This window comes from Monodelphis domestica, chromosome 3 (genome assembly GCF_027887165.1).
Source record: "Monodelphis domestica isolate mMonDom1 chromosome 3, mMonDom1.pri, whole genome shotgun sequence".
Taxonomy (NCBI): Eukaryota; Metazoa; Chordata; class Mammalia; order Didelphimorphia; family Didelphidae; genus Monodelphis; species Monodelphis domestica.
The window spans coordinates 9,195,968-9,212,302 of NC_077229.1; the positions used below are offsets into that span (position 1 = coordinate 9,195,968).

Sequence of the window (16,335 nt, forward strand, 5' to 3'; positions counted from 1 at the left end):
CCTCAGTTGAAATCTTGCTCAGACACTTATTAGCTTTGTGACTCTGTTTCCTCATCCAAGAATTCAGACAATAGCCCTCATTTACAAGGTTGTTGTGACAGTCAAATGAGATGATACATCCAGTGCTTTGCAAGCTTTAAAGCACTCTGAGTATTACATTATTACAAGTGTGAGTACAGCAAGACCATGTCTTGTAGGCTGTTGGCCCAACTGCCATTGCTGAGAGTTTGGGATCTCACCACCTCACACTGACTCCTGCTGAAGCTCAGAATCACCTCAGAGGGGATATTCTCTAATGGAACAGCACATGTCAAGCCTGGAGTCCATATGGCCCCTTGCTGATACAGGGACACATATGGATCGCCAGCTGAGCAGGAGGAAACATTACAGAGTAAATAAGCACCTTAAGAAATGTAAAGGTACTTTGATCCCATGAGTTCTGCTAGGAAAAGGGAAGGAGATTCCAAAACATATTTTTCATTTCTATATTGGTTCTCCCCTTGGACTCAGGGACAAAGCTGGAGATGCCTCAGGCTAAGCTGATCCCCAGAGCTTCTCCCTGGGTGAGGATGGGGGCTGATGTAACAGAAAAAGCAGACACCTGTCCACTCTGGAAAACAAGAACAAGAGGAAAAGGGTTCAGTCTAAGAGCCAGTGATGCTTAAATACTCCCCTCCTGCCATCGCTGCCCAAGACATAGGCATACAAAATAGGTCTTGGCATTCCAGGGTATCGCTTCAGTTGCTGGACAGCTGCCTATTAGAATAAGACTCCAGGAGGTAATACACTCATGTTAGTATTAGGTACTTCCACCTGCCCCTCAGACTTGGGACTTGAACTCATGTTCACAATAATGCTGCCCAACATTCACAGAAGGTTGTCCCACTTGATTCCTGTCCTCCTGATAATGCTCACACAGCTGTCATCTGTGCACAAGGCAGAGAAGTCTCCTTGTTTCCCAAAAATCACTCCCAGCCTTTCCAGAGATGGGGACCTGGTGATTGGGAACTTTCTCCCCCTGTATTCCATTGAAGTCAGCAGTGTCAGAGGAGCAGAAATGTTTCAAAGTCATCCTGACAAGGGCTGTAGAGATCACAAGTAAGTGCCTTTCTAACTCTAACTCATAAATGGTCTTTTTCACTGTGATGATTACAAAAGGTCCTGAGAGAAGGAGTGCCAGGCTGCTGCTTCCAACATTGCTCTGGGATTCCTAGCAGCTCTAGCTTTATGAGGCCACTGCTTGGCACAGGCATATGTTTGATCTAATAAGACTGTATATAGAAAACCTTTGGTAAACCTCAAAGGAGCACATTAACCTCTGTTCATCTCAGTTTCCTTCCCTATCAAATAGAGGTAATATCTACCTCTGGGGCTTTGGGGTGGCTTAAATAAGATATTGTATGCAAAATGTTTAATTAACTGCATACATATTAGCAATTATTATTGGTATTATTATTAGCATCTCTGAGCCGCTGACTCTGTTATGTAACACCTACATCTCAAAGGTTTGAGGGAGCATCTGCTGTCATGCTTAGGTATCATGGAGTACTGACAGTTCTGTCATGGTCCCGCTTCAAGATTTACTCTGACTTTGTTGTAATTGGGAAGTAGATAGGGTGACACTGAAAATGTGTAGAAATGCAAAACTAAGAGAGAAATAGAAAAGCATCTTGAATGAGCAACCCATGTTTGGCTTTCTGAATCTAGATCCTTCAATGGGGATGTTCCTGCCCCAGTATTGTAATGGTGAAACAGCTTGGCACTCACAGAATTAACAGATTTATACGTCCAGGAAAGTGGAAGTGAATAAGAGAGGAAACTGGTGTCAAAATGGACCAAAGGAGACTTGACTTCCACTTATGAGTCACTGCATCTTCATGGTAGTATCTGCCTTTATGTCCCTTTATCCATCAGTCACTGTCCATTTATGGGTTTCCCTCTGAAAACTGCTTTGCTCTGTTCACTAAGTAGATCCTCATTCATGAGTCAAAATGTGGAAAGAAAGTGTATTTGTTGGGGTGCTTTGATTTTATTCTTTGAATCTCTTTTCTCCTTTCTTCCCCTTTACATTTATTTTTCATCTACTGCTCAGATTTGATTCCAGTCAGTTACTAGAGGTAGAGAGAACAATTCTTTCCATATATGGAGACCTTTTTTTAAAGTTCCAGCAAAATCTCTTTTCTGATTGAGTCAAAGGCAAGAGGAGGATAAATGATGTTGATGGAGAGGAAACGTTCTTACAATCAAATTTCTTATTGAAAAGGAAAAGAATATGAAAATTAGTAGCCTGGAGAATCAATTAATCAACAAGTGTTCCCTCAGCATCTGTTGTGTTCCAGGAACTGCTCTAGGAACAGCTGAAAATATAAGCCCCCACCCTCAAAATGATCCTGACTTACCAGGAGTTTACATTTTAGTGAAGGAGACACATATATAAAATACATACACCATAAATATAATGTTTACAGATGTCATTGTTCAATTTTTTCAATCATGTTAAAGAAGGAAAAGAAATGTCTACCCCAGAATAAGAAAGTTTGTAACAAGAATATAAAAGCTTTTAAAAGCAATCACTTATTATTTGGTATTGTAATACTGATCTTCCTAATAAGTAAACATCATACATTTTAAAAACACCTACAAACACCATGAACTCCCTGTGATCTGCAAGTTCAAATACAAAATCCTCTGTGTGCCATTCAAAGCCCTCATAACCTTCTCCCCAGACTTTCTAGTTTTCCTACACTTTGCATCTCCCATGGCCTCTAAGATGACCAATGACAGTGGTCTTCTTGCTATTCTTCAAACAAGACACTACATCTCTTGATTATGGGCATTCCATTGCTCTAATTCTCTCCCTCTACCACTTCATATTCTTGCTTCTCTGGTGTTCTTCAAGTTCCAGCTAAAATTCTACCACCTCCAAGAAGCCTCTCTCTATTCTATCCCCATACATGTTTGTACCTTTCTGATGTTGATTTTCTCCAATGTTACTGCATATAGCTTTCTTATGCAGAAATGTTTGCTTCTTTCATTTGACTGTAAACTACTTATAATTAGGAACTGTCCTTAGTCTTTCTTTGTTTCTCTATGGCTCTCACACATTACCTGACTCATAATAGGCGTTAAAGATTACTTCATACTGTGGCAAGTAAATGCAATAAAAGTAAACTGAAGAATATATTCTGAATGAAATCAGTTTATGAAAATGATGGGCATAACTGTTAACAAATGGGTGAGACTATCATTTGAGTAAATCTAGTGACCTCAGTGAAAAAGAGAGCATCTTTTTCTTGACAAGTGGACATGTAGGAAGTGGATGTGTGATACTTTTGGAACATTACAATTAACTAAAGTGGATTGACAGTCAAGTATGTTAAATAAGGCCACTTTCTGACAATTAAATAATATTAATTGCTTGATGAAAATCATCTGCCTCTTCTCATCTTTGTTAAAGGAATGGAACCCCCAGGTTTTTTGTTCCCTTGAGGGAGATCAAATTTCCATTATTTTTAGGACAGCTAACATGTCTTTTGAGGGGTTCCACCAAGATATTCCAGTTGAAGTTAACAGAAACAAGCAGATGTCCTAGGGGCTAACTTCAAGTGTGATAACAACATTCTCTTTCAACCACAACTTTAAACTAACTTGGAGGGAAATATATTCTTGAGCAAGAGTCTAGAACACAGAAAAGTGGCTTGACAAAATGAAGGATTGCGTCAATTACACTATTAAAATATAATCAAACTCAGAGGTAAAAATTAATTTTTATCTTTTCACATTCCCTCTCTGATTCAATAAGATACATTATTTGCTCAAAGAATCACTAACTGATAGGCCAATTAGGAAGTGAATCCAGGATTCTTCTCTTATAAAAATTAAATCATCAGGATACAAAAGAGCTGAAGGCACTAATCATTTCATTAAAGATAATTAATAATATGGCTTACATGAACTTCCCTGGTAGGAATAGTGTGAAAGGGGAAAGAGAGATCAGATTCTAGAATACTGAAAGAGGGCAGGGTGGAATCAAAATGGCAGCTTAGTAGCAATGAAAGTCTAAACCACTCTGACAATCCTTCCAAACCAATCTTTATAAACCACTTCAAAACGACAGGACTCAAAAACAAACAGCAAGATGTGAGGGGGTTCTTCCACTGAACACAAGTTGAAAGGTAAGTAAAGAAAGAGACAGGAGGTTCTAGGTTCAAATATGGTCCCAGATATTTCCCAGCTGTGTGACCTTGGGCATGTCATTTAATGCCCATTGCTTAGCTCTTACCACTCATGTCTTGGAACCAATACACAGTATTGATACCAAGAGAGAAGGTAAGGATTTTTAAAAAATAAAACAAAAAGGAATTTAAAAATCAAATAAGACAAGTCAAAGAAAATGAGGTAAAGAAATGAAAGTAATGGGGGCGGGGGGGGGGGGAATAACAGCTTAAAAAGCAAAATCATCCAATGGGAAAAAGAGGCACAAAAATCCAATGAAGAAAAGAGTTTTAAAAAATTAACCTACTGGGGAAGAGAGAAATCTACCAATCCATTTGGGAAGAAATCATTAAAGAGATAGCTGTGGGGACAGCTAGGTATCTCAGTAGAAAGAGGGTCAGATCCAGAGATGGGAGACCCTAGGTTCAAATCTGGCCTCAAACATTTCCTACCTGTGTGACCCTAGGCAAGTCTCTCAACACCAGTTGCCTAGCCCTTACCCAATTTCTGCCTTGAAACCAATGTTTGTTATTAATTCTGACAGGAGATAAGAGTTTCAAAATACTGAGACATGGGGGAGGAATGAAAAGGAAGAATGAACATTCAATCTCCTTCTTAGTAAACCATTTCCAAAATACTTTTCATTATTTTTGGACATATCATCCTAAACACTTTACTATCACATCCTCTATATATACTTTTTCTAAATACTATGATAATGATTTTTAAGAGTTACAAATGTCACCTTTCCTTTTGGAATATAAGCCATTTGACTTTATTGAAGCCCTTAAATTTTGTTCTCTTTCTTATTTACCTTTTTATGCTTCTCTTGAATTTTGTATTTGGGCATCAAATTTTCTTTTTAAGCCTGGTATTTTCTTCAGGAATGCTTGGAAATCTTCTATTTTATTAAATGAACATACTTTCCCCTGAAAGAATATAATCAGTTTGGCTGGGTAGTTGATTCTTGGTTGTAAACCTAGTTCCCTTGTCTTCTAGAATATCATATTCCAAACCTTCTGATTCTTCAATTTGCAGGCTGCTGTATAATCCTGACTGGGGCTCCATGATATCTGAATTGTTTCTTTCTAGCTGCTTGTCATATTTTCTCCTTTGCCTGAACTCTTGAACTTGGTTATAACATTCCTTGGAGTTGACATTTGGGAATTTAATGCAGGAGGTGATCTGTGGATTCCTTCAATCTCTATTTTACCCTCTTGATCAAGACTATCAGGGCAGTTTTCTTGGATAATTTCTTGTAGTATGATATCTAGACTTTTTATCATGAATTTTGGGTAGTCCAATAATTCTTAAATTGTTTCTCCTAGATTTATTTTTGAAGTCAGTTGTTTTTTTCAGTGAGATATTTCATATTTTCTTCTATTTTTTCATTCTTTTGATTTTGTTTAATTGTTTCTTGATGTCTTGTGAAGTCATTAGCTTCTATTTGGTGAATTCTAAATTTTTAAGACACTTTTTTACATGACTTTTTGATCTTTAAATTATTCCTTTTTATTTGACTTTTTGCCTCATTTTCCAGTTTGTCAATTCTGGCTTTTAAGAAACTATTTTCTTCCTTTGATTCAGGGGTCTCCTTTTCCAGATGATCTGTTTTACTTTGTAAACTGTTGATTATTTCCCCTCCCCATTATTCTTCAATCTGTCTTATTTGATTTTTAAATAACTTTTTGAGCTCTTCCAAAGAAGTCCAATTCTCCATTTTTTTTGAAGTTTTGATTGAAGTTCCTTGGATCCATTCATCCTCTATTGGTTCTGTTCTTTGGTCTTTATCCCCATAGAATCTTCCATTTGTTACCTTCTTTTTTCTGTTGTTTACTCATTTTCTCTTCCCCCCACCCCCTGGATTGTAAGCTAGGCCCTCTGCTGGTTTACTGGATTAGATCCTTTGAAGTGCTCTTCCCTGAGTCTGAATCTTCAATCTTCTCTCTCCTCTGCCGGTATACTGGATTAGACCAGTTGAGCTAATGTGCCCTAGTCAAATCTTCACCATAGCCAGCCATGGAGGGTACCAGGTGACCCCCCCCCTCCTTTTCTCCCTGCCAGCTTCTGTCAGAGCCTGGGACCTCCAGTGGTGCATGTGAGGAACTCCATTGTGGTTGCAGCTCCTGCCCCAGGACCTCAAAGTCAGCTCACATCTAATCACAGGTCTTATGGTAGGTTGAGGGTGGAGGGTTTGGGTCGTCCAGTCTTGTTTCTGGTTCTAACCTATACCATGGAAATTGATTATCTCTGCCTACCTTTCAAGTTTTATGCAGCAGGAGAGCCTTGTGACCCCATATTGTTGTTGGGTTTCGACTTCTGTGTTTCTGAAGCACTTTTTAAAGCATGGTATGGAAGGATAGTCAGATAGGTTTAGGCTTCTGCTGTTCCCAAACCGACATTCTGACTCCACCCTGCTTCCAATATCCTTTTCAAAAACACATAACATCTTGGGGGTCAGGTTCTCCTGCAGTCATCTGGCTTATGAAAATATTTCTTCTTAATATAATCAGATGGTTTCTGAAAACTTCACTACCTTCATCTGGAATGGGCCTGTTCTCAGAAAATCTCTGAAGGGAAAGCCATCTTTGGTTCAAGTTACTCATAAAGATTCCTACATTTTCTGATAAGATCTTTCTCAAAACAGATCTCATTGCAATTTACTACCACCATTTACATTTTGTATTTCCAATACCTAAGTCATATGATGAAAGTCCACTCAAACCTTATGGTTCTAGTCATAATACCAACAAAGCTATAGGAAAAGCATCAAATTAGGAACCCATAATTCACCTGAAACCAGAAGGTTTGACTTTTTGCAAGACCTTTAATATTTCTGCCTTGATCTAAACCCTGCTCTTGACCCTGCAAACAGAAGCCTAAAGAATATGAAAAACTCCATGAGAATCTGACTTGAAATATAAGACCTTTCATTTAAAGATTTAATATTTGAAAAAGCAGACATGTAATCTAAAGTTAATATAACTTTTCTAAATTGGTGTTGGATACTCAGTCCTTTTTACTTAAGGCTGACATTCATTATTTTATTCTTCACCTTGGATTCAAGCTCCTCAGAGGGAGAAAACTTCAGTTTTGCTACTTATTTCTGCTCCGGGGTGTAAGATTTTTCATAGTTCAGCCATTTATAGTCATACTTCTGTGGTCCCATTCAGAGTTTTCTTGGTGGAGATGCTAGAGGGATTTGCCACTTCCTTTTCCATTCCAGATGAGAAAACTGAGGTAAACAGGATTAAATGACTTGCATAGGATCACATATCTAATAAGTCTGTAAGTCTGAGGTTAAATTTGAATTCATGAAGAATGGTCTTTCTGACTCCAAGTTGAGCACTCGATTTTGCCACCTACCTGCCTACTGTGATGTAAGTAAGCTGGGAACAAATAAGCTTTAATATTATGAAATTATACAAAGAATGCAATAAAGGAATGAATGCCACAGAGGAAACTATTGTCAGACAGTAAACAAGCATTTATTAAGCACTTACTATTGGCCAAGCATCATGCTAAATCCTGGGAATACGAAAAAAGAAAACCGTGCTCCCTTCTCCGAAGGAGTTCGCATTTTTATGAGGTAAACAATTTGGAAATAACAACATATGTTTTATATGTAATCTCAGAAGGAAGGAAAAAGCAGTCAGAGAGATGAGGAAAGACTTCCTGTAGAAGACTGCATTTGAGCTGCCTCTTATTAACTCACCTGAAATGAGTTCTTTGAAATCTCAGACTCTCAGGTTTGAACTTCATGGGGATAGACATGTCTTTTTTCTGTAATGCCTTCCTTCCCTTATCATACCTTTCTAGGACTCTTTCAGAAACCTCTTCATTGGTCTCCATGATTCACCTTCATACAATGTATTCTATACATGCATTGTCTATAGTTAATTGAATATTGTCTCCCACATTACACTGTGAGTTCCTTGAGAGCAGGTATTGTCTTTGGCCTTTCTTTCCATTTCCTGTGCTTATCAAAGTGCCTAGAATATACTTGGGACTTTATAACTGTTCATTTACTGACTTACCCATGCCTACTTAAATGCCAAAGTATTTTTTTCTAAAGCACAAGACTGACCATGTAATCCTACTCAAAATCTTCAGTGGCTTTCTAATTATTTCTAGCAAAAAACCCAAACATATATCTCTGAAATAAAAAATCTCTTCTAATTTGAGTCCTTCTTATCTTTCCAATATTTTGTGTATTACTCCCTTCCATGCACTCTATGTTTCCCAATATTGACTTAGACAATGTTCTTCGCCCTCTTCCATTTCCATGTCTTTGCATGGGTTGTTCCCCATGCCTTGATTGATCTTTATCTTCTTACCTTCTTCTTAGAATACCTGGTTCCTTCAAGATTAAGATCAAAAGATGTCTTCCAGAAAGAGGCTTCTACTAATTCTATATCCTGCCCACACTTGTGTTAGTGCCATCATCTATAAGATCCATCTATTCTCAACTTGTCTTCTATGTACATATTTATGTAGATGTTGCTTTTTCAATTAGAATGGAAGCTACTGGGGGCAGCTGGGTAGCTCAGTGGATTGAGAGCCAGGCCTAGAGATGGGAGGTCCTAGGTTCAAATCTGGCCTCAGACACTTCCCAGCTGTGTGACCCTGGGCAATTCACTTGACCCCCATTACCTAACCCTTACCACTCTTATGTATTGAAACCAATATGCAGTATTGACTCCAAGATGGAAGGTAAGGGTTTATAAAAAAAATGGAAGCTACTGAAGGCAAAGAATGTTCCTTTTCTTTGTATCCCCAGAATTCTGAAGAGTATCTGGCAAATATTAGTGTATTTGCTGTCAAAGCAAGTACCCTAACACATATTAAATGCTTCACAAATGCATATTGATTGATTCTAATGGATCATCTTTGAATGTTTTGTTCTTGGTTTCCTACTTTCTATTCCTCAGGTGGCTGCACAAAAATTACCAACAGGTCCTAGCCCTGGTATTTGCTGTGGAAGAGATCAACAGGGATCCCAATATGCTACCAAATATTTCTTCTCTGGGATTCCACCTCTACAATGCCTACCACAGTGATGAGAGAACCTTGGATAGCTCCCTGCAGTGGCTGTCTGGTCATGGCCAGCTAGTACCTAACTACAGCTGCTGGAGGCAGAAGCCTGTGGCAGTCATTGGAGGAGCCACATCAGCTCTGACTATCCAGATGGGGACACTGCTCGACCTCTACAAAATTCCACAGGTGGGAAATACTGAGCCTACCACCTTCTCTGCTTTTCTTGTTAGTAGTGAAGTTGTCCTTCAGTGATGACCATATGATGGACTGATAATTGAATTCAGAAGCATGATACTAAATCAGATAATAACTTGGCATAGAGATGGGCTAGAGAAAATTCCCTACCACACTACACCAGACCCTAAAGATCACAGATGTGAAGAAGCTTTCCCAAGGTCAAACAGAATCTTGGCAGCAGAGTTAAGATGAGAACCCAAATCCTGATATTGCAGTTCAGCACATGGTTCAATATCTCACACTGTCTGTGCATTACAGTGAAGAGAGGCAAGAAATAAGAAGATAATTAGGAGGCCAATCCAATAGTCAAAAGGGAAGGAGATGAGCATCTGAACTAGGTGTTGGCTAAGCGGGTGAAGAGAAGGAGGTAAAATAAGAAGCATTTTAGCATGTACTATATGATATGCAATGGAGATACAAAGAAAGACACAAACAGTATCTGTATGCAGAGAGATCACAGTCCAACAAGGCAGGCAACATGTTAACAATGAGATCTATGCAAGATCTATAGGGCAAATTGGAGAAAATCCTTGGGAGAGGCAGTAGCTTTAAAGAGGACTGGGAAAAACCTATTATAGAAAGAGAGATTTTAGAAGACAGTCAAAACAATCCAGAAAATCTAAAGGTAGAGACTAAAAGGAAGATCATTCCAGGGAGGGCAACCAACAAGGAAAAAAGCTACGATGGTGGGAATTGGACAATGTGTTGGCCTTTGTTAGGGACAGAAAGAAGGTATATGTAATTTAGTGTAGAGGATGTAGAGTGCAACAAAATGTAAGAAGACTAGAACTGTAGGAAAGGGCTAAGTTGTAAAGTGCTTTGAGGTCAAAGAATTTTGTTTGACCTTGGAGGTAATAGAGATTCATGGGGGGTTATTGGAGACTGACACGGTAAGATGTGTATTGAGGAAGATAACTTTGGAAGGTGATTGTAGGATGGAGTTGAGAGGGGAGAATTTTGAGGCAAGGATATCAATTATAATGCTATTAAAATAGTATAGATGTGAGGAGTATCTACACTGGAGTGCTCATAGTGTCAGAGAAAAGTATACAAAGGGACAACAGACTAGATATGAAAGTGGGAGGAACGAGAGAGGAAGGAATCCAGAATAACCCCTAGATTTAAAATCAATGTGCCTAGGATAATGGTGGTGCCATCAATTGTAAAAGGTAAATTGAGAAGAGAGAAAGATTGAACTAGGGAAGAGTATAACTTTAGAGGTTGGGAATGATGAAGTCAATTTGGGACCTATTGAGTTGAAGATGTCTATGAAAGATTCAGTTCACAATGCCTTCAGGCCACTGGAGATGCAATGCTAGTGGCAGTCAGAGGTTCAGGCTGAATAGATAGATCTGAAATTAAGGGAATATAAAAGTGATAAGACTCAGTCAAGAGTTAGATATAGATAGATTAAAAGATAGGAGTCAGTCAAGGATGACAGTTAAGGTTATGAACCTGGGTCATAGGCAGGAGTCCATCACTCCAAGAGAAAAAGGAAAAATATGGTGAAATTGAAGTTTGGGGATAGGGAAAGAGTGAACCCCATTTTTCCAAATTTTTTATTAATGAGATTTATTTCAAATATCCCAGCCCTTTGCCACACACACAACATAGAAGGCATCATCCATAAAAGAGATACATATGTATAGATCGTGTCTTTTGCATTTCTACTTCTCAGTTCATTCTCTGGGAGTGAGCATTCACGAGTTATTATTCAAATATTGAATTTGTAGGTATACATAATGTCTTGATTGAATTGATTTCAGTATTCATTATCATGTAGTTCTTTCCCAGGTTTTAAAAAATTAATATTCTCATCATTTCTTGTGGCACAGTGAGCCACATTTTAAATTTTTTCTACTTTATTTTTTCTAATTACATGTTAAAACTTTTTTACATTTGTTTTATACATCTTGTTTTTCAAATTTATTCCCTCCCCTCCCTTTTATACAGTATTCTTGAGAAAGAAATCAATTTGATATTAATTTTACTTGTAAAGTCATCAAAAATATGTTTACATATTAGAAAGGTTGCCAAAGAAAATACAGACCAAAAAAAAAGGAGTAAAAGACAAAAAGAAATTTAAATATGCTTTGATCTGCATTCACACTGCATCAATTCTTTCTCTAGATTTCAGTAGCATCAAATATTTAAAGAGCAATTAATCACAATACTACATAAACTATTTGGGAAAATAAACAAAGAAGTAGTCCTATCAAAGTTGTTTTATGAAACAAATATAGTGCTGATACCTAAACCAGGAAGAACAAAAGCAAAGGGGAAAATGGGTCAATTTCATTAGTGAATGTTGTAATGTAAGTACTAAAAAGAACACAGGGATGATGGAGGGAGAGAGGAAAAGAGTTGAGAGTGTGGAGAGGGTGAAGAGATTGTTCTTCCCCACTCTTTCTTTTAGAGAAAGTAGCCAAGTCTTGTCTTCCTGAGAGAGGGAATAAGTCTCCTCAGACAATGGTTCTGGAAAATGGAGGATAATAACTAGAGGGGTAAGCTGTGGTAAGATGACTCACTGCCTCCCTTTTTGTCCCAGTTATTGTTGAGAGGCAGGATGGATTGTTCTGCCTCTGGATCCCTTAGGTACACCAACTGCCTCTTCCCCGCCAAGACCTTTGGTTACTCCACAGCCCAGGAGAGAAGGTTGTTTCTTGGCTCTGATTATTTGGATCACTGGGATCCTAAGCTAACCTCCTTTTGGGGAGAGATTTGATTCTCCCCAAATCTTCTGTCCCCTCTCCTAGTATCAGAAGCTACCCAGACTTAATTCTAAAGTAGTAGACGATTTATTTGGGTTCACACAGGAAAGGAGAGGTAAGGGTGTCAAGCAGCAGAAGTGGGTGAGCAGGAGACCCTATTGACTTGTCCCCTCTGGCAGAATGGCCCCCCAAGGTCTCAGGGTTCAAGGATCTTGGTCCTGTTCCCTCTTCTGGCCAGCTGCTGGTTTGCTCCCTACTCCTGAGCTAACTAGCTTGAGTATTGGAGTCCAGGAATAAGTTAGGGAGAGAGATGGAGAATGAAATCTTTGAAAGGGGATCTCAGTGAGTGAACAGCTTTCTTTAAGTCCCTGTCCACAATATTCACTGGTGGCTCTGTGCTCTTGTTGAGAACTGATTGAGAGGTATCCAGGGGTTTACAGGGGAACAATTGATCTCCAGAGAGACCCAAGCTTCTTCCTAGCCTGAGAGAACTACTTCTCTCTGGCTCCTAGCTGGAAGACATGAAGGAGAATGAATGACCAGGTGGAGTTCTCTCAGATTCAGGTTCCCTCCTGAAACTTTCAGTTTTTTCTTCTTGCAACTCCTCCACTCTCTCTGCAGCTGATTTGTCAGAGACTGCTTATTGCAAATATTGGATTAACTTCTCTTACAATATAGATGCAAAATTTTTAAATAAAATGCTAACAAAGAGATTACAGGAATATAAAATAATCATCATCCCCTATGATCAAGTGGGATTAGTACCAGAAATGCTGGGCTGGTTAATATTAGGAAAACCATCTACGTGATTGACTATGTCAATAATAAAACTGACAAATCACATGATTATCTCACTAGATGCAGAAAATTCCTTTGACAAAACACAAAAGTCATTGCTATATTTAAACCAACATCCACACTCTCCATTAAGATACATTCAAAATGTATGTGATTTATTTGTTTATTTAAAAAAGATATTTTATTTTCTCAATTACATGTAATAAAAAATTTTCAAAATTTCTTTTTTCCAGAATTATAAGATCCAAATTGTTAGGAATAAAAATGGGTATAGCTAGAGTTATAAGCATTTATTTTTTTTAAACTCTTGCTTTCCATCTTGGAATCAATACTGTGTATTGGTTCCAAAGCAGAAGAGTGGTAAGGGCTAGGCAATGGGGGTCAAGTGACTTGCCCAGGATCACACAGCTAGGAAGTGGCTGAGGCCAGATTTTAACCCAAGACCTCCAGTCTATAGACCTAGCATTCAATCTACTGAGCCACCCAGCTGCTCCTGTTATAAGGATTTATTAATAAAATGAAAGAGTGGGAGGAGAGAGAGAGGAGATATATATTTCATGTAAGGAAAGATTAACCTGATTAGGATCAAATATCCATTAGGCTAGCTAAGGCCCTGTAATAGTGATGATGAATCTTTTAGAAACCATGCACCATGCCCTACCCTCCCATGCATATGATGTTCCACCAGAGACTGAGTGCCAGGTCCCCTATTACCCCAGAAAAGGAATGGTGAAAGGCAGAGGAGTGGCCTGAGCACTCTGCTCAGGGGAGTGAGTAAGCGCTTCCATTGGGCTGTGGGGCAGAGGGGTGGTGAGGCACAGTGTAGAGAAGGGAGAAGCTCCACCTGAGTTCCTCTGCCTTTCTAGTAATTAACTATAGCAGGCATCAGTGTGTGTGCCCACAGACAGTTCTCTCATGTGCCATAGGTTTGCCATCATGGCCTTATAACTATTTTAGCAACAGAATGCCTGTCCTATTTCTATTGAGGAAGTACAATGAGATCAACTTTTGCTATGTCATCTTCTTTCACAATTTTTTCATTGATTCCCTAGATATTGATGGTCTTTGATTCTTCCAGATGAATTTTTTCTATATTTTTCTAGCTCTTTAAAATAATGCTTGGTAGTTTTATTGATAAGGCACTAAATAATCATTTTAACTAGAATTGTCAAATTCAAATAATTACTGAAAAGTAATTAGCATTAACAATTTTTTCAATGCAACTATTTGTGTGAAAAGTATTTTGTAATTATGATAGTGAGATTCCTGAGTTTGTCTTGGAAGGTAGACTCCTAAATACTTTATATTGCCTAAAGTAATTCTAAATGTAACTTCTTTTTCTAACTCTTGCTGCCAGACTTCATTGATATTATACAGAAATGCTAATGATTTATGGAGGTTTATTTTATTTCTTGTGACTGCAGAAATGGTTAATTATTTCCACTCCTGTCTTATTTGACTCTTTAGGATTCTCTAAGAATATTGAATTATCATCTGCAAAGAATGATAGTTTTGTTTCCTTCTTGCCTGTTCTAATTCCATCGCTTTCTTTTTCTTCTCCTACTGCTGTTGCTAGAATTTCTAGAATAATGTTGCATAATAGTGATGATAATAAGAATCCTTCCTTTACCTTTGATTTTACTGGGAAGACTCTTAGCATATCCCCATTAAAGATAATCCTTGCTGGTAATTTTAAATAATAATACTATATTAATAATATTCATAATGTAAGAAAACCTCTATTCCTGTGCTGCTATTGCTCTTAAAAGAAATGAGTGTTGTATTTTGTAAACAAAAAACAATAATAGTCCTGAATTGGGATAATCATGTGATTAGTGTTTTTTTAGGAGCTTTTATTGATATATTCAATTATGTCCTTAGTTTTCCTAATATTGAACCAGCCTTGCAATCTTAGAGTAAGTCCTACCTAGTCATAGTGTATGACCACTAAAATATGTTATAATCTTTTGCTAGTATTTTTTAATTTTGCATCAATATTCATCAGACAAATTGTTCTATAGTTTTCTTCATTGATTTTGCTCTTCCTGGTTTGTTTCAGGAAAATAGTTGTGTCATAAAAGGAATATGATAGGACTCCTTTGCCCATTTCTCCAAATAGCTTATATAGTGTTGGAATTAATTATTTTTTGAAGGTTTGGTAGAATTCACATGTGAATTCATCTGGTGCTGATGATTTTTTCTTAGCAAGCTCATTGATGACTTTTTAAAATTTCTTTTGCTAAGATAGCATTATTTAAATACTCTTCTTCTATTAATTTCTTCTTCTTTTCCATTTCTTCTTCTGTTAATCTGGGCAATTCATTTTTTTATAAATATTCATCCTTTTCACTGAGATTGTTAGATTTTTTGGCATATATTTGAGCAAAAATGCTCCTAATCATTACTTTAATTTCTTCTTCCTTTGTTGTTAACTTACTCTTTTCTTTTTTCATGCTAATAATTCTTTTTTAAGTCAAATAAACCAATAATTTGCCTGCTTGATTAGTTTCATAAAAACAGCTCCTATTTTTATTATAATTTAAGTGATTTTCTTACTTTCCTTGATTTTTAGGATTTTCAATTTGGTATATAATTGGTGATTTTTCTGTTGTTCTTTTTTCATTTTTTAGTTGCTTGCCAATTCATTGAGCTGCACTTTCTCTGTTTTATTGATGTAAGATTTTAGAAATAAAAATTCTCACCTAGGTATTGTTTTGGCTGCATATCATAAATTTTATGTTGTTTCATTGCTGTTATTTTTAGATGCAGTTATTGATATTTGTCTTTGATTTGTTCTTTAAACCCCTCATCCCTATGGATTCTATTATTTATATTCCAAATACTTTTCAATTAATTAATTTGTTTTTTACATTAAAATGTTGAGTTAATGTTTCAACTCTTTTTAATAACTTTTGGGGAGTTCAAAAATTCTTTTATTATCTCTACTCAATTGGTTTTTTAATTCATTTGCTTTTGTGACAAGGTATTTCATGTTCTCTTCTATTTTTCATTTACTTTTAGTATTTCTTGTTGTCTTAAGAAGTTATCAGATGCTGGAACATTTGGGGAAAAGTATGGCAGAAACTAGATATAGACCAATATCCCACACTGTAAGGGTAATTTTAGGGTTGTGACTTAATCTAAATTAATTTGGTCACCGGGGAATATCCCAAATAAAATACCCAAGTCAGTTTGGAAATTTTGTGGTGGTTTAATTAATATAGAGGGAAGAATTAAGAAGAAGAGAGAAGGAAAGGGTATAGGATTTCTCCCACCTGCCCTGTGCCAGGGGGAGTTCAAAGACCTCCACCATGAGGTCTTTGAAGATTAGAGGCTT

The 16,335-nt window shown here is 37.3% G+C and overlaps 1 protein-coding gene across 2 annotated transcripts in view; it reads left to right on the forward strand.

Moving 5' to 3' along the window:
* The first annotated feature begins 892 nt into the window (after positions 1-892).
* The window catches only part of VN2R541 (vomeronasal 2 receptor 541), a 32,850-nt gene continuing 17,407 nt past the window's right edge, over positions 893-16,335 (forward strand). The window contains exons 1-2 of one of the 2 annotated variants that reach the window (XM_007490575.2): positions 893-1,098; positions 9,147-9,438. In XM_007490575.2, the coding sequence (XP_007490637.1) occupies positions 908-1,098; positions 9,147-9,438 (483 nt within the window). In that variant the 5' untranslated portion in view covers positions 893-907. Of the gene's footprint in view, positions 1,099-9,146; positions 9,439-16,335 lie in introns of those variants that run through there. The other variant, NM_001099543.1, reaches the window with a different exon arrangement.